This window comes from Scatophagus argus, chromosome 7, assembly GCF_020382885.2.
Source record: "Scatophagus argus isolate fScaArg1 chromosome 7, fScaArg1.pri, whole genome shotgun sequence".
Classification (NCBI taxonomy): Eukaryota; Metazoa; Chordata; class Actinopteri; family Scatophagidae; genus Scatophagus; species Scatophagus argus.
The window spans coordinates 748,050-775,478 of NC_058499.1; the positions used below are offsets into that span (position 1 = coordinate 748,050).

Below are 27,429 nucleotides of genomic sequence, written 5' to 3' on the forward strand. Positions count from 1 at the left end.
TGAGACTTTTCTCCTTACTGTGCAGTCAGTGTCTTCCTCCACCCAAACACAAAGTCATTTATTAAAAACTAAACCTGAATGAGAAATAAATGAGGCAAAACGATGGAAGACAAGTTCCCTAACGATGTTAATGACAGCATGTTGTCATATATGAGCCACAACACAACACACAACCCATACGTTTCTTGGCTTTATTCCAATATTAACAGCAATATAAAAGGTGTGAAAGGAGCGCATCCACAGGCAGAGTGGCTCCTCACATCAGTACGAGCCTTTCGTATCAGACAATAATGCCACAGTCCTTATTCAATCACACGAGTGTGTATTTACAAAAGGTTGTTTGTAAAGACAACAAAACACAACAAAAGTGCATCACATATGAAATAATATACAATATGTGTTCATAAGATGCATGTACATTGTCCATTAGTATTTAAAAGAAAATAAAATCAGCCATCTTAGGTAGTCTTGTTAAATTCATACGCCATCAGTATTAAATACGGTCAGCTGGTTTCACTGTGTGTTCAACTCTCGTGAATAAAACATTCTGCATCTTGTTCGTCGCTTACATTGATTTCAACCTGGAACGCATCGGTTTCACCCACCAGCGTCGTCGTTGAGAAGTCAGCATGACCTCACGCATCATGACATCATCACAAGGTGTCATGTGACACACGTTTGTGTGGTACTTAACGTGTAAAAAGTTCACACAGTCAGCAGTTTCATGTGGAACTGTTTTCTCTGTGTATCGCGGTGGACGAGAGGCTCGTGCTCGTCACAGGGCGGCTGTAAGTATTAGTGGTGCCCTGATTGGCTGACCTGTAACATTAGCTAGCTTAGTTAGCATAACTCGCTTAATTAGCTAGCTACTCATCCACAAGTAGATGCGTGAAAGTAAACTTTACCTGTTCTGTCAGGAGCCTTAAACGACTGTTGGTTGGTTGGTGGTTGTGACACGTTACTGACTGTATCAGAAGCTGATTGGCTGATTTTGAAGCGGTTCGTTCATCAGCCATCAGGAGGCTGCAGATGAACAGGAAAACAGTGGTGGAGAGTAACTAAGTACATTTAATCAACTACTGTACAATTTTGAGGTACTTCTACTTAACTTGGGCATGTCACTACTAATCTCTTCCATTTTTGAGGGAAATATTGTGATATTGTGTTTTTCCCCTCCTGTCATGTGACAACCCCTCAGAGTTACCTGGTGAGTCTCTTGAGGGGTCGGACTCCTCGGGTTGAACACCATTCAAACTACAAAACAACAAAGCTACCGTAAATCCGAAACTGTTACACAACATTTTTTTAATCACAGGGGCCATTTTCTGCATTGAGTACTTCTGATACTTGAGCACATTTAACTAATAACACTTCTACTTACTTGCGTGGTATTTTGAAGGCAGGAGTATTTTTACATTGTGGTATTGGTACTTTGGTACCAATACCACAATGTAAAATGTTGCAAAGTATTTATTTGAACAGACACGGTGGTGCGTTGAACAGCCTGTTGGACTACACTTCATTTTAATATTACATCCATGTTGCTGCTGATTGGGTGGCTCCTCTGACACACCCACCAACCAGCTCAAAGCTCCACCCCTCACCAGCGCAACTAATTAACTGATTAGTCTGAGGGGCGGGGCATCAGGGTCCCTGAGTGACAGGTGGAGGCTTGTGATGCATTCAGGTGATCCTCATCATGTCGTAAAGCAGGAAACACTTTAACACAGTTAACAGTTAAATGTGAGTGGCTGTTAGGGGTTCCACAGGTACCTGATGAACCGCAGGTCCAGGCTGACAACAGCAAACACACACTTTGTGTCTGACTTCCATTACTGCCGCCTCGCACTGCTGTTTAGCTGCTCCACTTCACACGAGACAGAAGTCATTTTTTGACTTCCCAAGCTGATGAGGAGCACCCGAATGCAGCATGTCGTTGCCCACACATTATAGCTCCTCTGCTGCCTTCCCATTGGCTACAGGCTGCTCCTCCTCTTCCTGTCGCCTCCGTCTGTTGAAGAAGCCGAGCTGAGCAGAAACACATTCGTGGTTTGTAATCAGTATTTATTCTTTTATTTTACCGCGGAGTCCCTGTGAGATTAGAAGTCTCAGCCACAAGCAGAACAAGATCTTCACAGCACGTTAAACTAACAGAGCAACAAACACACACACACAACAGAAGAGTTACTGGAGACGTGCAAACTGCAGCTTATGTGGACTAAAGCAGTCTGATGGCTCACGGTACAAACACAAACATGATGATGATGATGTGTGAGTGTGTATGTGTGTGTGTACCTTCCATAAAGCCAGGACCAGTAAGGCCAGTAGCAGCAGGCCTCCCAGTGAGCTTCCCAGTATAATCCAGACTGGGATGATGTGGTCCTCATCCTTCCTGAACTCCAGGATTATCTGCAGCCACATGATGCTGTGATTTAATTTATTCTCTTCTGTCAGATCTGAACAAATCAGCTGATCAAGCAGGTTACAGCTCACCTTATTTCATGTAAAATCGTAAAGATGTAAACTTAACCTGACAGTGACACAGTGAACAGTCTTTATTGTTCATCCCTTTAATACGCCTGAACGTCTGCAGAATGACGTCTGTAATAATGCTTTCAGACAGCAGGTGGCAGCAGAGTTCCACGTCCTGTCCAGTTACAGCACTGACTCAGGAGAAGTACTCTGATCGTGTACTTAAGTAAAAGTAGCAGTACCACACTGTAGAAAAACTCTGTTACAAGTGAACTTTTAACTTTGGAAATTTGGAAACATTTTTCTGTTACATTTGACTTTGAAACCCTGTGGAGTTCATGTACAAGACAAGAAATAAAATCCCTGGAAATCACAGCCCCGTCGAGCCGCTTCCTCAGTCCACGAGTCTGTTCATCCCATCATTTTGTGTTCATTCATTAGCTGCTGAGAGCTGTGAGCAGAGGCCTACCTGTCTGACAGGTGTGTCCTCCTGGAGAAACATGAGGCTGGTTGCTTCCAGCTGGAGGGAGGCAGCAGTCAGCAGCTCCAAGGACCTGAAGCTCACCTGCAACAGGTCGTCAGTCATCTGATGCTCATGCTCACAAAAGCTTACAAAACACACAAAAGACTACACCTGTGCACCGTCAAGGCAGCGGAGGAAAACCTGAGGAACCTGTGGCTGCTTAGCGTTCTGAAGAGGAAGTGGATGCTGAAGGTTTCAGCTGCAGCCTACAGTCTGCATTTACCAAAGAACGAAAGCGTGGAGACTCACAGCGAGCAGAGTGGGGAGCTGAAGTCTTCCTCTGAGCGTCACCTTCGTCTCGCTGGAGGCCGGCAGGTTGAGCCTGCACTCGACCACCACACTCAGGCTGTTACTGCCGTTCTGCACACACAGAAGGAGAACAACACGGCCTCCTTTAGTGAAGGCTGACTCCTGGACGTTTCCAGGACGCCCCGAGACGAGCATCATCCGTCTTACCAGCTGTGGCAGGTGAGACAGGTCCTCGGCTGTAACCCGACTGGTTGTTGTGGGTTGAGGCAGCAGGCAGTGAGACGCTGCTCCCTGCTGAGAGGAAGACGAGGAGGCCCAGGTGTAGTGCAGCAGCTTGACAAATCACCTGAGTGCTTTGTGTTGTGTTTTTGTCGTACCCGCTCGATGCTGTAGTCTGTGATGTTCAGCAGCTGGTTCCCCTGTGGGGTCACCGCCCAGACGTCGGCCCTGAACGCCACATCCTGCACTGAGAAGAAGCCCAAGTTCCGGATCTGCACACAACATAAAAACCCAGTCAGGAACCTGTTTGGGATTTCTGCCACCTCTGAGTTTATCCTTCCAGTCAGCGTCGTGTGTTCTTCATCACACGAGTCAGGGCAACCTGAGCTTTGACTCTGCTGTCACGTGACTCTGAACCGCCTGAACGAATGAACGAATGAACGGCAGCCGATGCACATCAGTTCATGTCAGATTGGTGAATCATTCAGCATTCGCTCCTAAAATTAAACTTTAACACAAAAATGAAGCTGCAGTGATCTCATTATTTCATTTCAGTCAGTGTGTGTGTGTGTGTGTGTGTGTGTTTGTTTCTTTAACTCACATAATAAGTGAGGTTGAAGGTGGCAGAGCTGCTGTCTGGTTCCCAGGATGAAGAGGAGGAGGAAGACGAGCTGTCTGCTCTGATCTCAAAACGAGGAGAGTTGGCGTCTCTGAAAGTATGAAGGAAATATTCGAGTAAATCACCTCAAATTACTACAATACTGAAGTAAATGTACTTCATTATGTCAGTAATTTGCAAACAGAAGTGGAATATTTGAAGGGGAAAACTGCTTCATCTCACACAACAAATATTGTTTGTCTGTAACTGCAGTACTCCTCATTTTAACCACACTGGTATCAGTACTCGTCTTTCAGTACTCGTCTTTCTGTACTCGTCTCAGTACTGCGTTGGTCCTGCGTTGAGTTGGTCTCCTGATGACAGTTTGACCAGCAGGATGTGATTTCAGCGCCTCACCTGGTGAACAGGAGGTCAGTCTGGTACCTCACAGGAAGGAAGATGTCATTGATGTTGTCGTCTGGGTATCCCTCCTCTCCCTCGCTGATTAACACACACACACACACACACACACACGTGTGAGGACGTACATTACATTCACAGTCCTCACATTAACTTCAAGAAAAACCAAAAGTCTGCACCCCACAGAAAAGATGGAGACACAGATTTGTCCTTCTGTTAAGTGTCTTTAATGAGGACCTGTTGTTGTGCCGTAGGTTAATATTATCATCATCATCCTCATCATCATCATTATAGGCAACACTATGATTCCTGTCTCAACAGGAAGTACATCACAGTAAACAAAACAGCTATTGCACCTGCTGGTCGCCATGACAACCCGTACATGGTCCAGGAAGACAGAAGGGTTGAACTCGAGCTCCAGACAGAAAGATACCTAGACAGGAAGAGAGCAAGGCTGCTTTCAAAATAAAACTCAAACAAGATTCATAACAAGGCTGGCACGGCGGTGCAGTGGTTAGCACTGACGCCTCACGGCAGGAGGGTTCCAGGTTCGAGTCCCGGTCTGTGTGGAGTTTGTGTGTTCTCCCTGTGCCTGTGCGGCTTTACCTGGAGGTGTGTGCGTGTGTGGTTGTCTGTCTTTGTGTGTCAGTCCTGTGACTGACCGGTGACCCGTCCAGGGTAGCCAGCTGGGACAGACACTGCATGTGTGTGAGTGTGTGTGTGTGTGTGTGTCTGTGTGTGTGTGTGTCTGTGTGTGTGTGTGTCTGTGTGTGTGTGTGTGTGTGTGTGTGTGTGTGCATGTGTGTGTGTGTGTCTGTGTGTGTGTGTGTGTGTGTGTATGCGCACGTGTGTGTGTGTGTGTGTGTGTGTGTATGCACACGTGTGTGTGTGTGTGTGCATGTGTGTGTGTGTGTGTGTGTATGCGCACGTGTGTGTGTGTGTGTGTGTGTGTGTATGCACACGTGTGTGTGTGTGTGTGCATGTGTGTGTGTGTGTGTGTATGCGCACGTGTGTGTGTGTGTGTGTGTGTGTGTGTGCATGTGTGTGTGTGTGTGTGTATGCGCACGTGTGTGCGTGTGTGTGTGTGTGTGCGTGTGTGTGTGTGTGGTTTCCATCTCTGCGTCTCCTTCCCTCCGGCTGCGTCTCACCTGAACCAGCAGCCTTGTTAAGGGGAAGCTGACGATAATCTTCACCAGTCTGGACCAATAAACCGGACTTCATTCAGACCGGCATCTGTGCAGCGGGCCCTCAGGGGCCTCTCAGTGAAGGGCGGGGCCATGGTCATGTTTACAGGACTGTCATTAGGCTAATGAAGGCTTTCAGCCGAAGTGAATTCCTGCTGTGTTTAATCGGCGTCATTAGTGTGATTGTGTCACAGCGTAATAACAGCAAACCCACACTTCACCTCGTCTGATGAGAACGTATGAGGAAATTATCCTCTTAATCATCTCCGACTCTCTGACTCCATAAAGTCTCAAAAACACTGCAGCCTACGTTTCCCATAATGCAACCCAGCAGTGTCTTGTCAGACCCCAGACTGCAACCTGCCAGATAAGAAGCTCCTACCTGCGACAAGGACTTCATGAAAGGTGCGCTGATGTTACAGCTCTTCTGATTGGCCAGTCTGTCCTCAGAGTAACACTCCAGCTGAATATCTGATTGGTCCTGTAGGGAGGGGGAGGAGCCTGCTGAGTTATTGACCTCGGAGTATTTTCACGGTGTAAAGTTTGCTAATTTAAAGTGTTGACAGCCATCCCTACAAGGGACAAACATTTATTATCATAAAAATCACTTCTCCAACAACACCTTGACTATGAGGCTGGAGAAGAAGAGGTTGGGGGAGGTGGAGATGTGGATGGCGACTCCGTAAGCATTTTCTCCCTGATTCTCCAGTCGGGCGAACACCACCATCCTCCTCCGCCCGCTCTCCACCACGTACAAGGAGCCCTCTGTCTCCCCCCGGTGGCTGCAGAGTGACCAAGCGGCCTGCGAGCTGCAGAACTGCCTTCAGGTGAAACACAGACGGTCAGTAGACTCGTGGCAAAGTGTCAGTGTGTCTCCAAGGAGCAGGAGTTTACTCACTGAACATCCAAGAGGTCGGTGTGACTGTGAAGGATGAGGTCGGGAACGCACGTATCTTCCTGCTCACAGCCGTTCCAGAAGGGAAGCTACGGCAAGAGACAAGGATCACTTCACCTCTCTTTCATACGACAGCCTACAGTCCTGCTAGCAGCTACATGCTCACCAAGCACGCTCACCATCATGGTTCAGCATGCTAACGTTTCAGTGAGCACAAAGTGCAGCTGAGGCTGAGGTGACCGTCATCAGCTCTGCAGGCATTTGGTCATAAAGCAAAGTATTGGACATGCTAACATGTTGATAGATGACAGGTGAGGAAAGAAGGACATGACAGTAAGTGTCATCTTGTGGCTGAAATGAGTATTACAGCAAACATTTCCTTTCAACAGTCATCATCACAAATATCAACCTCACGATGGTTCTGGAAAAAAAACATCATCACCAAAATTATGTAAGTCTGTACTAAACTTTATGACAAGCCATCAAAAGATGCTGTGATATTTCAAAAAGTCAAGTGATCGCCAGCGTTTTAATATTAATGAAAAATCAACCAACACAAAGTGAAAGACTCGGAGATGAGCTGGATGGAAACAAACCCTCACCTCGGCCCTCAGGATGCTCGGCCAGTCCGGGTCCAACACCGGCCCCTCGTCTGGGCTCTGCAGCCCCGTCTCCAGGACAACCGAGATGGGCCGTCCGTAGTCAGTCGTCTCCTGTTCAGAGCAGTTGGCGGGTTTGTGCTTGATTTCTGCTTTACTGGGAATCTATATTGCTTTTTATAGATTTTTGTGTGTTTGTTTCATTCTGACCTGAACGGAGAAGCTGAGACGCTGGCAGCTCGGACGTCCTGCCTGCAGAAGCAAACTCCTGGGCTGCTGTCGGTCCGATTCGTCCAGAAGAGCTCGAGCAGGAAAACGCCTGTCGTCCAACAGCAGGCTGTACCAAACAGCTGGGAGGAAGGGGGGGGAGGAGGAGGAGGAGGAGGAGGAGGAGGAGGAGGGAGAGGAGGTGGGAGTGGAGGTGGGAGTGGAGGTGGAGGTGGAGGTGGAGGTGGAGGAGGAGGAGGAGGAGGAGGAGGATGAAGAGGAGGGGGAGGAGAGAGAGGAGGAGATAAAGGGAGAGGAAAACTGTGATGCATGACGTTGAGGTTGACAGGATGTAGGGCTGTCCCCTGTGCTGTCCCCCGTGCTGTCCCCTGTGCTGTCCCCGGTCATGTCCCCCGTGCTGTCCCCTGTGCTGTCCCCCGTGCTGTCCCCCGTGCTGTCCCCTGTGCTGTCCCCTGTGCTGTCCCCTGTGCTGTCCCTCAGACCAGAGTCTCACAGGACAGCTGCTCTCCTGTGGATCTACTGCTGCTCAAAGTGTGCCAGGAAACTCAGGTTCCTGCTTCTGAGCACAAAGAAACTTCAGTCACATATGTTCTGTTTTGTGCAGGACAAACGGCAGGTCAAACGGAGACGGATTGAGGACTGCTGCTCGGGGCTCGGAGAAGAAGCACGTGTGCGTTATGACCAAAGCATAGCTTCAACACCAGAGGGAGGAAAATGTCGGCAGAAGTTCCTTTTTATGCAGCAGGATGACAGCAGTCACACTCAAATGTGTTGCAGGATTGTGCTGTTGACTTTCTTGGTGTTGAATGTCTTGTATTCTGGGATCATGTGTCTGATGATTCATGAATAAGATCAATCAGTCAGAAATCTGTTTATCGTGGACATGAGGAGCAGTTAGTGTCCTCTGACAACAAGCTGAAGACGTGTGACAGCAGTGCAGCCACTGTGTCACAGGAAAGTCTTTAACTCCATGATGCTTAATGCTTTTATATCAGGGTGATGTCATCGTCGATGAAGTGATGCATTTTCTGCGTCTTCATCAGTTACTGGACAGCTGAGCTCATTTTCATCTGTTCATCTGAAGCTGGGCTGTGATTTGTCGGCACACAGGAAGCTGAGTTAACGCCACGTCTGCGCTTCAAGACACAAACTCAAGATAAAATGCGAGCACATCTAAAAGCGAAGGTCAAGGCTCCCGTCCTCTGCCCGTCCATCAGCTGAAGTGTGTGTGTGTGCGTGCATGCGTCTCAGCCTCTGCATGTGTCTTAATGTCCGTGTGTCTAATCAGGTCCAGATGGAGGAGGAGGACGAGGAGAGGGAGGTATGGAGGTATGATGTGATGCAGTGAGGAGGAGTGACACACTTTAACAGCAGCTGGCGGGACTTAGCATGTTAGCGAGGTTTCCATGCAGCCCGCCCACACATCTGGAGCCAATTAAAGAGAGACACGACAGCAGCTTCACAAAGCACTGTGGGGAAGCTCTGCAGCGAGGAAAAGACCACGACGTACAGACGGCGCAAACACCAAACATCTGGATGATCCTCAGCACAAACGTCCGCACAGCTGGACGACCAGACAGCTGTCATTATCTGAAGAAACTTTATTTATCCAGACAAGGTTCACTTCTGCACAGGGGAAGCTGCCGGGTACGACCACAACCTGCCGCTGAGCGGTTTGGAGTAAAACACTTCATGTTTAGAGGAGTGTAGTCGCGCCAAGCGAAATCACGTCCAGCGTGACCTCGTGATAAAACCTGAAAAAACCAGTGAGCACAGAACTTCTCTGAGTCCTCATCCCAGGTCGGTTGTCCAACCCTGCTGATGTTGGTGTTAACGCGAGGTACATTTCTGACATGTTTTTCCCATCAAAGCCCAACTGTTTCAACTAGGATGATGCCCATTCAGACGAGAGAACGTTCACTTCTAGTTTAACTTCTCAAGAAGTGAAACAATCCGTGAGGGCTATGAAGGAGGGAAAGACGACGAATCTCCCACACACAGTTACACAGTTAGCCTGTGCTGTAGCCTGGAGGCATGAGACACAGGTTGTCAATAGTGTTTGTGTAATTACTCTCACGTCCAGAAGGGGGAGACAAAAGTTCCACACTGTAGATAAAAGTGTTCAGACAGAACTCAAAAGCTAATTTCAGGTAAAGCGTGACCGCATAAAAGTCAACAGAAATATGAAAACTGTTGTGAAGACGCGTGTCTTTATCCCTTTGCCTGCACAGATCTGCTTCATAAACATGCAGAGATGAGAGTAAAAAGGACAGAAACTCTCAGTATTACAGTTTAACATCTGTTTCTGGCCTGAAGACATCCTGATTGTGAAAGTATGCAAGAACTCGGGCTGGGCTACAGATGTGCCACAGGCTTATTGTCTCATCACTGCTTGAATCCATAGTTACAGTAATAATAAATCAATCCATAGCAAGACGGTTGAGTGAGCAGAGGCCTCCCACCTACCCACATCCATTGTGGTCTTCGTCCTCATCTTCGTCCTGGAGTCCAGACTCAGACAGACGGTGACAGACATGCAGGTGACCTCCTTCCCTCCTCGCCGACAGTCTTTGTTAAAGATGTTGACCTTCTCAGGTTCAAAGGTCAGCCTGGCCTGAATCCGCACCACACCTCGAGACCTGGAGGATCAAACACATGAAGCGGTTATGGTGGACTTTTAGGGTATTAATGTAAGTGAATGTAACGTCTACCTTTGTGACAACAAAGGGCGTGTGTGTGTGTGTGTGTGTGTGTGTCTTGCCAGATGATGACAGCAGCTCCCAGTGCTCCTACTGCGAGGTCAACGAGCCCGTCTCCGTTGACATCCAAAACGCCATGAAGACTTTGACCAAAATACTGCAGACCAGCAGAAAAACCGGCTGCAGACAGACGCTGGAGACACAAAGTGAGGGAATAAATAAAGCGATTATTTTTCTTCCTGGTCAGATTCCTACTGTTTGACTGAACTAGATCAGCATCTGTTACCTGTCTGTACTGGTGCTGAATGGTTTTGGCCTGGCCATAGAATACGTAGACCGCCCCCTGGTGGTTGTCCTCCAGCGGTGCTCCCACCACCAACTCCCTGAACCCATCCCCGTTCATGTCAGGTATCTGGGCCAACGCAGAACCCAGCCGGGAGTTCTGAGAGTGGTCAGAACCCTCCAGCGCCCCCTGCAGGATGAATGACGTCTGCAGGAGGGAGGTTTGGTTTAGTTTCTATTTTGCACCACCTTCTGCCATGATGGATTTGTGTATCTACTGTGGTGATGTGAATCCTTTGGAGGCTCTGAGCAGCTAAACAAACTGTGCTGTGTCTGAGTGAATGTACCTGTGGAGTGACAGTGTAGATGTAAACCCTCCCTCTCTCCCAGCCCTGGCTGTAAAACATGGGTGCTGCCACCAGGAGGACATCCGTTTGTCCATCGCCATCTACGTCCATCGATAACAACTCACTGCCGAAATATGAACCGATCTGGAAAGGAGCAGAAGAGCAAAAGAAAGCATGAGAAACATCCTGATGTGTGTCTATTGCATTGTGTCCTTTTTAGCTGTGCGCTGACAAAGGTGTTTAAATACTTCACAGATTTAAAGATGCACCTTGTAGATTAGTGGTTAGCAGAGAGTGGCTGCCAAGTGCTGCTCACAGCACTGCTTGCTATAGTTATCCTCGGCTGTAGCTATAGCTGCTGTTAGCTCAGTTAGCTGAGGTGGTTGACGCAGAATAAAAGCTTCTGTGTGTGTGTGTGTGTGTGTGTGTGTGTGTGACCTGCTCTCCCAGCAGTGCCTGAAGGATGGTCAGGTTTCCACTGTTCTTCAGGGTGAAGACGATCACCTTGCCGGTGTGGTTGAACCTCGGAGCTCCTGCCACGTAGAGCTGAGAGCCTCGAGATGAAATGAGTGAGCCCACCGAGTAACCTGAAACCAGAAATGAACCCACCCAACAATTCTTATTCTGTCACTTCTTTCCCTTACTTTCCCCAGTTAACACAACCTGAAGACAGTGATGGAGGCCTGCTGGTCAAACTGTGTGTCTTCTAAACTTTAAAACTGTTGAGAACATTCATGGTCTGCAAAAGATGAACCCAATTTGTTCTGGTGCAGCCCAGTTGCCAGAAAAAACATTGGCATCGTACATTTCATATAAATTGTATTAGCTCTACAAGTTCTATTTCGTTCATAGTACATGTGTGAGCCAACCATCTCATCGGGACGAGGAGGTGATGGCGGCGATGTGATCACTTCAAACAACAAAATCAGGTATTTTTAACAGGAAGTTTTGTGACCATAAAACGTGATCCCTCCCGGACAGCGTCAACAGATAAACCATCTGTGTCGAAGCACTGTGTAGACAGGTAGTTACAACTGTCGGACTACAAAGACACACGGCATAAACACAGAAGCGGAGAGACGCACAGCACAGGTTCTATCATGTTACACGTCATACCCAGGTAGGCTGCATGGTTCTTCAGCTCCTCTGGAAACTCGTCCTCATAGGAGGACTTTGGCGGAACGACTTTCCCATGTTTGGTCTCCTTGAGGACAGCACCGTTCCAGTCGTAGGCGCCCACTGCTCCGAGCAGAACCCCGTCCTGAAGGGATTTTATCGGAGGTCACTTTTGATAATGTGTCACATTCATACAACAGCATTCAAACAGCAGGATGACGTCTGAGTGCAAACAACTGGAAGCATTTGTTTATCATTGAATCCATCCTTCAGTGGAATCTTGATGAACTTCTGCAAGAAATCTTTAAAGGAACTGATGATTCTAATGCAAAAGTGTTGTGTTTAAGGGGCATTAAATGGAGGTCTGTGTACATTTGCCCAGTGGTCAGCCTTTATCAGGATGAATGCAGTTGGAGCACAGCATCCAGTTCAGTTAATACACTCATGGTATACAGTGACATTTAACGGTAAATAACGTCAAGTGTTGACTGCAGGATCATCGTGACGCGGTTGAAAAACCCAACCCTCAAGTCCCAAGTCAAGAGTCTTTTAGATCCTGGCTCATAAACATGTCAGTGCTCATGAAATGTTCGTCCAGTGATTGAAAGCAGAACTGAAGCTCTGAATCTGAACTGTGATCAGAGGCTGCTGTGAGCTGAACGCCTTCCATCCTTCTGGGTTCATCAAGAGTCTTCAGGCTCTCGGGCCATCAAACCGAAGTCACGACTCACTGGTGTTAAAGTCAAAGCATCAGCAGAGTAAGAAACCTTTTAAGGATGGAATGAGCCTCAATGTCCTGTTTTAGGTCCGGTCGCTTGTGGGTCTCACTTGGCTCTATGAACGTCAGTCAGATCAGACCTGAAAAGGCGATCTGACGTTTTGGTGAGGGCACTAAGTCTCCGTCTTCCTGACAGCTGGAGGTGAAGACTGACGCCACTCAGCCAGCAGCTGGTTAGCTCAAACTTCCACACTTCCTGTGAGGCTGTTTTCTCAGGTTTAGTCTCGACTTCCTTCCTCGCTCTCTGACTCTCCTGGAAGTTACAGACGCACCGTTAGCTTGAACAAAACTGGATTTCTCTGGTCTGAACTTTGCAGGAAACATGTGGGATGATGTAAGTACACAACCCAACAACATAAACATCACAGCTCTGGTTGGTTTCAGACAGTTTAATGCAGAAAAGCTTTATGTTATGTCAGTAAGACAACCAGGCAGGACTTTCCAAAATGTCGGCAGCTTCTGTATTTTCTCAGACCTTAACGTTCTCGCCACACGCGTGCAGATGGTCGCACGCTCACGTGAATTCTGGTGGTCGTAAAGTCCAGATATGAAAGTTATTAAAAGTGTTGAGTCATGGTCTCTGAGGACCAGCGAGTCGAGGACTACAGTAAATGACCAAATCCTTGGCGACAGCAGCGGCACATTCACTGGCAAATGTCAAAACTCTGGACGGAGTCCTGCAGGAGGACTCGCTCACAGGTGATACTGTGTCATCTGTTTTCCACATCATCATCATCATCATCATCGTCCTCATGATCCCCTTTAGTCGTGAAACTGAAGAGCAGGAAACACTTTACATATTTGTCTGTGTGTGTGATGGTGTGTGTAATAGTTAATGAATGTGCATCTGTGTGTGTGTGTGTGTCTGTGAGTGTGTGTGTGTGTGTGAGTGAGTGTGTGTGTGTCTGTGAGTGTGTGTGCGTGCGTGTCTGTGAGTGAGTGTGTGTGTGAGTGTGTGTGTGTGAGTGTGTGTGCGTGCGTGCGTGTGTGTGTGCGCGTGCATGTCTGTGAGTGAGTGTGTGTGTGATTGTGTGTGCGTGCGTGTGTGTGCGTGCGTGTCTGTGAGTGAGTGTGTGAGTGTGTGTGTGCGCATGCATGTCTGTGAGTGAGTGTGTGAGTGTGTGTGTGCGTGTGTGTGTGTGCGTGCGTGTCTGTGAGTGAGTGTGTGAGTGTGTGTGTGAGTGCGTGTGCGTGCGTGCATGTCTGTGAGTGAGTGTGTGTGCGTGTGTGTCTGTGAGTGAGTGAGTGAGTGTGTGTGTGTGCGTGCGTGTCTGTGAGTGAGTGAGTGAGTGTGTGTGTGTGAGTGTGTGTGCGTGCGTGTCTGTGAGTGAGTGAGTGAGTGTGTGTGTGAGTGTGCGTGCGTGTGTGTGTGTGCGTGCGTGTCTGTGAGTGAGTGTGTGTGTGAGTGTGTGTGCGTGCGTGCGTGTGTGTGTGTGCGTGCGTGTCTGTGAGTGAGTGTGAGTGAGTGTGTGTGAGTGTGTGTGCGTGTGTTCCTGCTTGTATTCATGTGTGTTTAGTTGGCAGCTTTACGTTCAGGAAAACCATCTGCTCTGTGTTACACAGAGAAAGTTTCCACCGTTTTCACTCCCGATGCTGGAATTCAGTCGAATACGATTTGGACGAGAAACAACAGAAATATTTCTAGAAGCTTCTTATCCTGCAGCCCCAGTCGGGACCAGAAGGTGGATGTGTAACGGAGATGCTGACAGCGACAGCTCAGAGTTTGATCTTCTGTGTGGAAAGTGTGTTTCAGTTGAAAACACAGCTCTGCCCGTCTTCAGCTGATTTTAATGGCTCCTGATTTACTTTAATGGAGAAAACTGTTACCAACATCAACTAAAAGCTTACATTTTAAACCACTTGACCTCCCACAGTAATTTGAGGGTAATTGTGATGATTCTTTATGAAGTCTGGACTCATCTTTGGAAATAAAACATGTTGAAATAATAAACAACACATACACACATTATCATTCAACTAAAGCCCTTTGGACAGAGCTGCTTCTGCTCTTCTGTCTTTTCTGTCTGATCCAAACGGAAGAATCCCAAACCCTGAGATATGAAGCTGGACTCTTTTGGACTCTTCATCAGCACACAGCGTCTGTAAAGTGAACTCACGGCACGTTGTATAACACAGGGGCAACTCACTTTGACTAAATGTGAGGAGAACCCAGCCTGAGCCATCTGCAGACCAAACCGTCGGCCCTGACTGCTGGTTCCTGCAAAACAGACAACATGGTCCCTTTACCTGTCAGTGGTGCCAAAAGGGAATCAGCGGCACATTTTCCTCCTCCTATGTTGTGTCAACATATCAGCATCAAAATATACCTAACTTACATTAAGCAAAAGTCCTCAGCTTTACATTATGATTCATGGGGTGTTAATATATAAGAGACATGAATAACTAACTGGTGAAGTGGAGGTACTGTCAGCTATCTGCAATCCTGCTGGAGACTTACTTTATTTATGAGCTGTATAAAGATGTCACATGAATGATGTGCAGCAGAATATTTCCCTCCAAAATGCAGTGGAGTACAAGTACAAGGTAGCATAAATGCACAACAAGTAACTGAAAATTTTCATTACATGCTCGAGCAAAGTACGTGGCTGCTTTCCAGCACACTTGAATGTGACAGCAGACACATGAAGTGAAGAAAGTGGAGCAGGTCCATCATAACTCACAGTAACTTTTCAGTCGCTAAAACCTGACAAGTTAAGTATTAAAAGAAAATCACTAAATGCAGCGTCAGACATTTAACCAATCAACCATCAGCACGCTGACGGTCAGCTGACCTTCCAGAGAGAAAATCCGCTCTCCCAGCGCGTCCACGATGTCCTTCAGCGCCGACTCGTCTGTCACGTTGAAGAAGTGCTTCTCGTCCGGGTCGCTAGCGATGAACTTGATTTCCTTCAGAAAGGCTTCGGGGTTGATCCCGCGACGGTTGTAATAACCCAGAACCTGGAGAGGAAGCAGAGGGAACACTCAGCACAGTGGTGCTCGCAGAAAGAAGGGGGACAGGAGGAAGTAAATGTTAGTCCCAGCTCTCAGAGACAGAAAACCGAATGAGGAGCACACAGGAAGTCCGGGAGGGTCAGCAGGGTGCGTGGGACTGAAGGTGAGGAGGGAACTCACAGCGATGGCGTACATGGTGATGTTGTCGCTCTCGCTGTCGGCGACGGCCTGCACCAGCTGCGGACTGTCGTGAGATTCTCCATCTGTGATCACGATCATCACCTTCTGAGCGCCCGGCCGGCCGCCGCGCTTGAACGCCTTTGACCTGCGCGGGAGAAACAGCGTGTGAGTGGAGCTGACCTTATGACTCGTGACAGATGTCATCTTGTGTCATACCGCGCCACGTTGATGCCCAGCGCCGTCCTCGTCTCCTCGCCACCCCGCTGGTCGATGCTCCTGGCGGCCTCCACCACCTCGTCCACTGTCTGGTACTCACCCAGACTGAACTCGTGGACCACAGTGGAGCCATACTGAACCACACCCACCTGGAGCAAAACACAACACAGCTCAGCCACCGACACTGCTGCAACGTCTGACAGCTGCCAGTAAAACCAGTCTGCTACTGGTGGTCCAAAGGCCTGTCCAAGGTAGGAGGAGGCAGCATCTCCCAGTGCCTCCACTTGGTCTGGATGTTTCCCAGTTCTTCACTGCGTGCTGGGACATGACTCCAAACCACCACAGCTCACAGATATTTGTCAGACTCCAGTTGATACCAAGTAACTTTCTTTCAACTTTTTCTTTATACACTATATTGGGTTACAAAAGTATTGGGACAGCTGCCCATCACACCAACAGGGACTTTAATGACGTCTCATTGTAAACACACAGACAGCTTTGCAGCTCTAACAGCTTCCACTCTTCTGTGAAGGCTTTCCACAACATGTTGGAGTGTTTCTGTGGGAATTTGTGCCCATTCATGCAGCAGAGCATTTGTGAGGTCACACACTGATGTTGGACCAAAAGGCCTGGCTCACAATCTCCGTTCCAGTTCATCCCAAAGGTGTTGGATGGGGTTGAGGTCAGGGCTCTGTGTGGGCCAGTCAAGTTCTTCCACACCAAACTCATCCAACCATGTCTTTATGGACCATGTCTTTATAAAGAGGTCTGTCCCAGTACTTTTGTCTATATAGTGTATGTGTTGACTTCTGTGTCTGTGGACAAATCTGTTTGTGGTATATAACAATGATTTTCCACCTGCGTGTTGGAGTTTTTCCTCAAACTGACTGAGAAAGGCAGTCAGTTCAAAAGTGCTAACTTTCCCAGAAGCCATGTTTTCCAGCCTGTGTCTTCATCCATTCAGCTCAGTTGCGTGTTGTACAGTCTGTTCATCACCAAATGCGTCATTAAGGGAAACAAATCTTTTGTGCTGACATGTGGGATTTAAAGAGATCAGCAGCTGTAAATGGAAGGAGAGGACACAACTTCTGTCCTCACTGGCAGTTGCAGATTCATGTAAAGTCTTCAGAAATAAAATTCTCTCAATGTCAACATTTTTCAGGACTCAAAGTACCTGCGAGTCTGTGGGGAACTTCATTGTTTTCACATTTTGAGCATCTTGCTAAAGAATTCAAAGCACTTCCTGTAAAAAAGCTTCTGGCAAGGTATTTAGATGAGACACCGAAACAACAAATAAGTAAAAGGTGCTTCAGTGATCAACCGACCTGTGTCTGACCTGGGCCAATGTAGAACTTATGCAGTATGTTGATGAGGAAGTCCTGGACCTCGTACCAAGGGTAGATGGAGTTGGAACCATCCAGAACAATCACGATGTCCATGAACGTCTCACACCCTACAAGATAAAAAAAATGTGAAAACCACGTAAAGAGATGGGTGGATGGGTGGAAGGGTGGATGGGTGGATGGGTGGACAGGTGGATGTGTATGGTTTACTCTGCAGGGCGGGTGTGATGGTGTGGGACAGTCTGAAGTTTCGGCTGACTCTGGAACAGATTCCTGTGCTGTACAGGGAGCTTCCACATTCATGAGACCAGAGTGGGCCGCAGGTCTGAGGGCACATTCACACACAGCAGGTGTGAAACACGTCATGCATGTGAAAAACAAGACACAGTGAAGAGTACAGATACTTTACTGAAGTCAACTGAAGTACTGATACCACATTGTAGAGCTACTCTGTTTCAAGTAAAGTTCCTGCATTTGCTACTTCATTAAATAATGAAAGTATTCAAAGTAAAAGTGCTCGCACTGCAGAGTGTAGGAGACCCTGACTGATCACACGTGTTTTATGTAAACTCTACAGTATGAGAGCACAAAATGTAAAGTACAAGTACTTCAAAATTGAGACTTTTCATTATTTTGTTCACATTTCAGTGTTGTTGTATAAAGCTGTGGTTGTCAAAGTGTGGTCTGGGGACCCAAAGTGGGACGGATTTATTTCCACTATGATTCCACACAGTCAGTGTGTCCTGTGCTGCGAGCTCTCGGGTGAAGCTGGGCTGACTCACCACAAAGCTGTTGTCTTTTGGGTTGGAGGTCAGCGTCATTCCCAGCCTCATCTCATCTTTCCTCTCAGAGACGTTGTCCAGAGACAGTCTCCCTGATGGGAAACACGTCACACAGTGAAGATCATTACGTCTCTTCAGCAGACACGTCCAACACCCTGCAGCTCACAGCTGAACTATCTGAACAGCAGACCAGCACTACAGGAGGACGAGGTGTGTGTGGGTCTGACTGTCCCTTTAACTCTCTGATCAACATGTCGGTCCTGTTGCTCACCCAGGTGCAGGCGGGTGCAGTTCGCAGAGTTTCTGGTGTCCAGCGGGCACCTGAACACATCACCAGTCTGCTGCTTCCCTGTGGATTCCAAGGGAGCTCCGACCAGCAACCTGGAAGAGCACACACACACACACACACACACACACAATATAAATAATAAATATGGTAAACATTTTTATATTTTTAACTCATGACACTCGTGACGTGAAGGACGACTGAAGTTCTAATTAGTCGTTTGCTGCTGGGTGTTCACCTGATCTCCCTGTGCACCTGCTCCTCCTTCCATCATGAAGAGCCTCAGGACATCAGCCTGCCCTCCGGCCCGGCCCTGCCTGTTAACAAACCTCAGTCCTCCTGAGTCCTCGGCCTCCTGCTCAGTCCAGGATCCAGTGTGGGCTCCTCAGTTCGTGAAGCAGGAGCCCAAACAGTGAGACTCATTTATACCCCAACACAGAATCTGCACTTTAATCTAATAAAATTCTAACATCTCAAACAACAATCTGAACAGTGCTGCACACTGAGTGTGAGTCAAGACAGTTACGGTTTGAGTTCCTGTGGAGGACGGAGGTCTGAGCGAGTGTTTGATGCCGTCGTATCTGTGGTGATGGCTAACTCTCAGCAGCAGATCCTGCAGCGTCACACGGCGAGCAGGTCGTTAGCGTTAACCAGAGTAAATGCCACCACATGTGGCCTGAACGGCGCTTCTGGGAAGTGGGCTGAGTCACATACCAGAGGAGCTGCTGCAGTCTGCATATGTGTCTCCGTCAACATCAAACGGGTGGAGAGCAGCACTGACAAACCACAGCCCGAACACACAGACAGAACCCGCCTGTGATCCTCTGACATCACCCCATCACGCCGCTCACGTCCTCAGCAGGTGCTGGAAAACCTCCAGACGATACATGCTTCTCCTGCTAACACTTTATTGTGTTAATTTCCTGTAATGTCGTCCAACAGGAAGGAGCGAGGAGCCGCGTCGCCCAGCTGAAGATGAGGAGAAGATAAAAGAGAAGGCATCTTGTCCGTGAAGGTTCTCAGTCATCCAGGTCATGGTCTGAGTATTAAATGCTTAAGGCATCTGGACTTGTTAGGGTTCTTGAAGACGTTTCGCCTCTCATCCAAGAAGCTTCTTCAGTTTTGAATTTTGGTGGGGAGTGCAGAGTATTTAACCTCTGAGGGTATTGTATTCCTCAACCAAAGCGGCTGTAAGCCTATAGGCTCATCCCTGAAGTGGGTCGTTACATCAACACGGTGGACAATAACATCAAATTCACCCGTGAGGACATTAGGGATCACACTTTGGCCTTCCTGGACTGCTCAGTCCACACTGAGGAGGACAGCAGTGGCAGCAGTGAGGGACAGCAGAGTCCCATTTACTGCCTACAGGCTGCAGCTGCTGGACTTCACTGCTTCTGTTCTGGACCAGTTCAAACAAATACTGAACTGCTCGACGAACCAAGAAAACAAGACAGCCATTTTACCAGAGCAAGCAGAGCAAACACTCACACACACACACACACACACACATACACACACATACACACTCACACACTCACACACGCACACACATGCACTGCCCAGCGTGAAGGCTGACAGGCTGCCCAAACACTCGGCTCCATAAACATGTACTGCCGGAGGTTTGACCTCAGAGGTCAACACAGGTCAACGGGTTTGACCCCAACAGCACAAACACACCCACACACACACACACACACACACACACACAGCTTGGCATTGAGGTTAGTTCTATTCAAGTTTTCCATAAGTTTGTCCAGCTGTTTCGTAAATAAACGGTGCTGTAAAGTAATTTTACTCGAGTGCCCTGCTGAGAGGGAAATATACTTTTTACTCCACTACATTTATTCACTTATAGATTAACACAAAAAAGTTTTGATATGTTTGAGTTTTTCTTCCACACAGAAGCTTTCGACCACAGCAGTCCTGCGTCCTGACGTCCGTCGGTTGTCCACTTGTCCTGATGTCTTCAAACCTGAGGTAAACCTCGCTGTGCTTTATGAAGCACTCAGGAAGCCAACAGAACTCATTGGTTTGTTGTGGGTGTTTCTACATGTCTGCTGGACATGAATGTTAAAATGAAACATACAGAACGCTGGCTGGAGGAGTGTGGGGGTCAAAGGTCACGGGACCCTGATGGTTCGTGGGTACAAATAATCCTCCTGAGAAGACGAGGCTGGTTGTCTGCAGAACATCAGCCAAACACCTGAAACGTAAATGTCACCAGGCTGTGTAGAAAAACAACTGGCAGCAAATCCCCCTTTAAAACACACACACACACACACACACACACACACACGCCAAGAGTGAAGTGATGGGCTTCCCAGAGGGAGGCTGGGGAATAACAAACCACAACACATAGTTTCCAGATCCGCCGCTCTGCCTCGGGACGCACGAGAAGCCGGTCGTGAGACAAATACTTTCCACTTATTTACCTGCGACTTCAAAGGCCCAGAAATTCTGTAGTCCTGGAAGACTGTGAGGTATTCATGACGGTCTCACCTGCAGACGGCCCTCACGTCTCTCACGATAACCACATTTCTACCCAGTCCCGCTGCCAGATCTCAGACCTGTCTTTGGCTCAGTCCACCCAATCAGCTCGTCTCATCTCACTTTGTCTCGTCTTCCATGCTGCAGGTCTAAAATGTGTGAGAGTCCAACAGCAGGTTGGAAACACAAAGCTGAAGGCTGAGAGGCAGACAAGCAGAGCAGCCATAGGATCACATCCTAATTTATAGCAGAAACTGATCTGTTCCATTTATCAGACACATCGGTGGAAAATGTGTCGTCCCAACATGACTCTGACATCTCAACGTGATTCACTGATTCACAGCACAATGAGGGGAGAAAGCAGCAACCAGCTTTCCAGGAAACAAAGTCCAGCCTTTTCACTTTCCCAGGATCCACCGTGTCCAATAAATCCCAAAATCCTGCAGCCTTTTCGTTTTTAACCAGACAGATTTTACTATTCTGTCCTTACCTGAAGGTGCTCGGAAAAGAGATTAAGTGAGGCTTCCAAATACTTTAGAAGGAAATTAACCCAAACAGCTGAAACCTTGTTAAAGCTCAAGCGGATGATGTGTGTTTTGTGTGTCATTTAACTTAACTTTGTTTTATACATGACGTAGGACAGTGTCATTAAACACACAGCAGGTTAAAACATCATGCGTTCATATTAGGTTAATTAACTCACTTTGTGTAAATTCGAGCAGCTGTCATGGTTTCTCACCGACCAGCAGCTCGTTAAACACCAAAGCGTCACCACTGACTGAGCAGAGAAGGTGAACTACAACCTGGTTTCTTTCCGGTTTTCATAGATGTAGACAGACCAGCACAGACTGCTTTCTGGGTGTGGTGGGTGAACAGTGAACTGGGATTCTCACCACTGGCGTCCTCCTGCCTCGTGCTGCTGGACTGTGTAACCAAACTGGTTTTCTTGGGAACCCTTGAAGATCTTGAAGTTCTTTGTGTCAAAGTTGAAGCAGAACTGAAGATCTGAAAGACAGACGAAGACACAGTTCAGTTAGGGACTGACTTTCTACAATATGTAGCCAGTAGTCACCTAATGTGGCTACAGCTAGCGAATTTGTTGGCCTATCAGATTTCAGGAACGTCCAGTGCCACCCCAGGTGCCCCTTCTGGATACGCAGCTGAGCACAGACATGGAGGAGAACAGTTGTAGACCTCTCACATAAGCACCAGTAACTGCAGCCTTCTGCAGTTTGATTTACTTCAGAGTTGACATTGATGTGGTCTGTCCTGAAGGAGACACGTGTGTTCACGGGTTGACAGTGGACAGAACCTCCTCACCGTTATCAGAAACCGTCCTCCTCCTCCTTAATGCTGCACCGACTGACTCGTTATCAGGAAGGTCGGCGGACGGGAGGAGGGTCGACTGGAGGGCCTTGTGACGCTGCCAAGTCTGACACACACTGAGATAACAAACGACAATGAAAACGATGTGACTGCGCTTTTTTAATTTGCCATGACAGGAAACTGAGAGCAGCCTGGAAAAAGGAAGAGAGGGATGATTTCATCCTTTCAGCAGAAGTCCAGAAGGGTGAATTCACTCTGTGTCATCCAAATGATTAAAAAAATGCAATAAATTATGAGGGAGCAAAGTCATTTCTTCCTCCATCAGATCATCGTCATGACTTTACTTGTGTGGCACACAGAGAGAAATGAAAAACAGATTTCGATAGAATAAGTTTTGTTCCTTTTTCCTTTCTCGTGGTTTTGTGCTCAGAGCACCAGTGACCTTCCAACTATTTATTTTTTTCTTCTCAGCTCAGGCGGCTCTCCAGACTCCGCGTCACACTGCCTGAAATCAGAGCAGCTGTTTGTGTATCATACAAATCTGTCTGTCTGTCTCTTTCTTATCTCTGTACTCTGAAAATCTGCATTTTGTCATCATTTTATTTGTCATGTTTTCTTTTCTGGTTGATGCAACATAATCTCAGACTTGTTAAAGTCCAAAAGCAGAGTCCAAAGCATCGTACCTCTCCGGAAAAACACTGAAGAGGAGCCTTTCAGACAGGGACTTCACAGTCTTTGTGGATATAAATTGTGATGTCTGGAAACTGGAGGTCCAAACTGGATCAGAAAGTCAGTTTAGTGAGTCTGCGGGGGTTCATATACATGGAGTCGCAGGAGTGCGAGAGACATGTTGACTCTGTAATCTCAGTCATGGTTTCAAGGCTAATTTACTGTTACTCGTCAGGTGTTTTGTTGGCCACGTCTGCTCATCTTGTCTCTTTGCAGTTTTCTCCTCTAATCTCAGTGTTTCATCAGCGCTCCTCTAACTCCTGTCCCAGTTTCCTACCAGCCTGTGATGCCGGGAGCCCACCGTGACCCTCCGACACCGCCGGTCTTGGCCAGTGTGCTGAAGCATTTCCTGTGAGCGGTCCGGTTGAACTCCTCCAGCTGTGCAAATGAGGGCTGCGCTCAACAAACCTCGACGTGCTGTTCGACTGTTGACCGGCAGTGATGAATGTGGCTGCTGACTACAAAAATAGAAGAAACTGGAAAAGAGGGGAACGCGGGCGAATCGGCTGGCCTTTTGTGGTGCGTTTGTTTCCTTGCAGCTGAGAGGAAACTGCTCCTGCCTGAGCCCAGCCAGAGATCAGATCGATTTATCGGAGCTGCGGGCCAACGGCAGAGAGATTTGGACCGTCTGACCGATCTGATGGGCCCGTCTGGCTCTTACGACACATTCTTCTCATTTTTACACGGCCGAGGAGGCTTTGTGACTTTCATACTAACCGAAAGCAGATCAATATCCTGCTGCAGCTACTGCACCAACAAAGAAAACATTTTTGTACTAAGGGAACCAAAGTCTGTGCTGTGTTTGTGCAGAACGTTCAGCTTCCAAGTCAGATGAAAGACGTCTAATCAGGTCAAAGATGGGAGCGATTTAGTGAACAGTGTGCTTGTCAGGCAGCTCGCAGCCAAACGCCGTCTGTGTCACTTCCTCCCGCTGGCAGGCAGACGCTCTGTTGGCTCAGCCGCAGACAACAGACAGATAACCTCTCACCTGTGTGAGTGCGGCACAGGTCAGAGGTCACAGTCTGGGTAATCTTTCCTCACCTGTCACATTCGTGTCAGAGGAGATGACTGGAATCATTTGGTTAACCACATTACATGGTTAAGAACCGATGGACGATTAAAACGTTCTTGTTATTCAGCTTGGAATCCAAATGCATGAAAGTTGACTTGGGAGATTTTTTTGGTTGCAGATCCTAAAGTCGGCATACGCCTAATTGATCATACAGTTTTAATCACTGCTGAAGACCTATTCAGTGTTTGCTCTATTTGGAACCACTGTTAAATAGACCTTGTGGTGAGAGGAATAAACTGCAAACCTCAAAATATCACAGTGGTTATGTCACGAGAACAAATAATACAAGACTTTGCTGAAAAAGACTTGGTGAATTACATATGTGTTGAATTTAACTGAGTCACATACTGCAGCGTAAACATCTGTTCCAGGGAGCAAGGACACATTAAATTATGACTTTTTTGAATGGAGCTTGGTGTGAAAGTTCCTCCTTACATAAGATGACACGTATCAAGGACTGGCTTGCACTCTGTTCTTCACAATGCTGGCTCAAAAATTAACAAGTCGTTTTTATTTTCTTTAGTTACATAAAACCTTTTTATGCATCAGACGGATTGTTCAGACTGTCCCTGAAGCAGAGCTGCTTCTTCGTTACAGACAAAATAAAACCAGCATGCTTGTCTGTGGTTACTATGAAGTGCAGCTGTGATGCCAAGCAGGCGTCGGTCAGATTTCTGTTGGGTGGGGTTTGATACGAGTGGGGGTACAGAGAGTGTCGGATAGGCTCAGACAGTTTAAAAACATTTTAGTGGGATTCAGAAGCTGCCGGGACACATCTGTTTCCACAGGTCATTAATCCCACCTGTACAGCTACGGGGTGATCAGACTGGAGTGACTTCTGGAAGAAACTTGTGTGTTTTATCTCGGACAGCGCAGATGGTAACTGATGTCTTCCTGTGTGGTTTTACCAACAACATCATGACTGATGTTTGAGTTTAACGATCAGCCTAAAGCCACAATGAACCATAAAAAACATTTCACCCACGGAGTTCCTGGAGAAAACCCCACCAGCTCACAGCAATAGCTGCTGCCCTGCAGGCTGAACCTCAAGGGAAACATCCACGACCTCACAGCCATCGCACCAAACTCTACACAAACTCAGTTTAGAGGCCAGTGGGATCATAATGCTGCAGTAAAGCCAAAGAGGAAAATGCTCTCTGACTTCATCCGCTGGGATCAAACAGTTTAACTTTAAAATTTGCTCAGTGTTCCTCTGCTAGCAGCACCAACTGAAGATCCAGATGTCAGTCGAACCATCTGCTCGTCCAACACTTTTACTTTTATCAACATAAATCACAACAACTACATTTGTGACCCAGACTCAGATAAGCAGAGGAAGATGAGATGAGAGAGAAATTACTTGCCAAGAAATTTTGCACTAACAGTTCCAAGAAGGTAATTCCTGACAATTTCTTTCCACCTTCAGGTCATTTTCAAAATGTCCAATAAGATTTAATAAGAGAAAATGTTATTCAAAACAGCAACAAGGACCTTTAATTCTATGTTGATTCTAGTGCCCCCTGTGGACAAAAGTGGTAGTGTTATCAGGACCTTGAATCATAACAAAGTTGAACTGATTTTGGAAAATATGAGGTGAATAACAACTAATAAAAAAATCAGTCAAGTTAACTTTAGCTTAGCATCTTTCATACACCTGTCTGAGCTAATCAGGAGCAGCACTCAGCTGTCAATCATGACCTTTCAGTGTATTTTTATAGCATTAAATAACTAATTAAAACCAAACTGATCGGAAAAATGAACAAACAGCAATGTGATAAGAACGACCTAAAATGACAAAAGCCATCTTTGGGAAAAATTTATTTGGCCCATGTCCATCTGCTAACATGGAGGGGAGGAGCAGCTGTACTGCAGCCGGCCACCATGGGGCGTCCACATGTTTGGGCTTCACCTTTGAGGAGCTCTCATGTCATCCATCTTCATGTACAGCATGAACATGTTAGTGAATACATTCACTTGCTGCTGTATGTTTGTTGTGTCTTCAAATGGAAATGAGGTTAACACAGGAAAACGTGAGTGAACTGCATTGTGACAACAAATCTTTGAATAATTCAAAACAAAGAGATTTGTAACTTACATCTGCTTTCCAGACACTTTGCTCCTATTTGTGTCTTTCGTTCTTCTGTGATGACTTTTCACGCTGAGTTCAAGTGCAGCCTCTTGAAGTAGCGCTTTTTACAGTAGTACTTTAGACAAGATCTAATGTCACACTGTGCAACCTCTTAGTTTGCTCATCAGGGCAAACTTAACACTTCTAATCATGTTTTACAAGCTCTTGAGTTGGAGCTCACCCGTCTCATGCAGTCCAACACTTGTGTTTTGCTTAGTATGATGAAGTTTGTATTTTTGGGAATGCTGTCAGGGTTTCACAGCATATTTACTGGTTTGAAGGCCCACTAGCAATTTATTTTTTATTTATAGTCTCATGGCACTTTGCAACACTGACCAGATTCATGCACTCATATTCTGTTTGCTTGCCCAAGGACACTTTGACATGCAGCCATAGCTGGAGATTAAACCAACAACTTTGTGATTACTGGACCACCCACACCCTGTGCAATTTCACATTGATATCAAGGCTGTGGGTGGAGCCATGCAGCTACCACAAAAGCATGTTTTCATTTCCCTACCTGAAGCCACAATGCTTTTCATCTGTAAAAAAAAAAGCAAAAATATCCCATCCAAGTGAGCACCTCTTTGAACCTGCACTGCACTCTCAGTATTGTAATCAATCAGTTGCCACGGCAACAAGTGGGTCCCAACAAGGAGCTTTTATTGTGACGCCAACAGCAGCACCTGTCTGACAGGAACATCTCTTAATCTGTCTGTGATCTGTGCCGAGCTGTTGTGTGTCGTTCACTCACCTGGCAGGAAGCTGCAGGTCGACAGCAGCAGAAGAAGAAGGCGGTGATAATCCATGAGTGTGTCTGAGGCAGAGACTGTGAGAAGGACGAACAGAGTGTATGTGTGTGTGTGTGTGTGTGTGTGTGTGTGTGTGCTGGTGGGTTGAATCTTGACTGTGCTGCTCTGATGAAGGAGAGAGTGAGAGAGAAGGAGGAGGAGCACAGTAAACACACCTCCTCCTGTCTGATGTGTCTCCTACACACACACACACACACACACACACACACACACGCACACACACACACATGCACACACATAGATCTGTTTTTTAAAGAGCCTTTTACTTCACCTTCCCTTTTCAAAACAGGAGCTTTAATGGTGCACAAACAGGAAATGCCTCCATTTGTATCTGTGACCAGATGTTAACATCTGTCCAATGATCCTATAGAGAAAGTTTCCGAGTTACAAAGTGCTTTACTGCAAAAAAAATAAAGTAAATAAAATCTAAAACAAGTTAAAATGATGGCAACAAATGTGCAGAAGATGAAAAGAAAGAAAATGAGTTTTAAGAAGAGACTTTCT

At 47.1% G+C, this 27,429-nt stretch overlaps 1 protein-coding gene across 1 annotated transcript; it reads right to left on the reverse strand.

Annotated features, from left to right (window-relative positions):
* Positions 1 to 1,442: 1,442 nt before the first annotated feature.
* On the reverse strand, positions 1,443 to 26,995 carry itga11b (integrin, alpha 11b). Its single transcript, XM_046394955.1, has 30 exons — positions 26,868 to 26,995; positions 21,752 to 21,863; positions 18,354 to 18,463; positions 18,083 to 18,174; positions 17,511 to 17,625; positions 17,283 to 17,410; positions 15,958 to 16,106; positions 15,742 to 15,886; positions 15,402 to 15,567; positions 14,757 to 14,827; positions 11,832 to 11,976; positions 11,154 to 11,302; positions 10,716 to 10,859; positions 10,373 to 10,576; positions 10,149 to 10,279; positions 9,854 to 10,026; positions 7,370 to 7,509; positions 7,163 to 7,273; positions 6,564 to 6,649; positions 6,288 to 6,486; positions 6,048 to 6,146; positions 4,838 to 4,914; positions 4,479 to 4,562; positions 4,065 to 4,173; positions 3,622 to 3,735; positions 3,452 to 3,535; positions 3,245 to 3,355; positions 2,942 to 3,037; positions 2,296 to 2,409; positions 1,443 to 2,028 (listed from the first exon to the last, which is right to left on the reverse strand). The coding sequence occupies exons 1-30, from the start codon at positions 26,920 to 26,922 to the stop codon at positions 1,948 to 1,950; spliced, it is 3,594 nt and encodes a 1,197-aa protein (XP_046250911.1). The 5' UTR covers positions 26,923 to 26,995; the 3' UTR covers positions 1,443 to 1,947.
* Between the last annotated feature and the right edge of the window lie 434 nt (positions 26,996 to 27,429).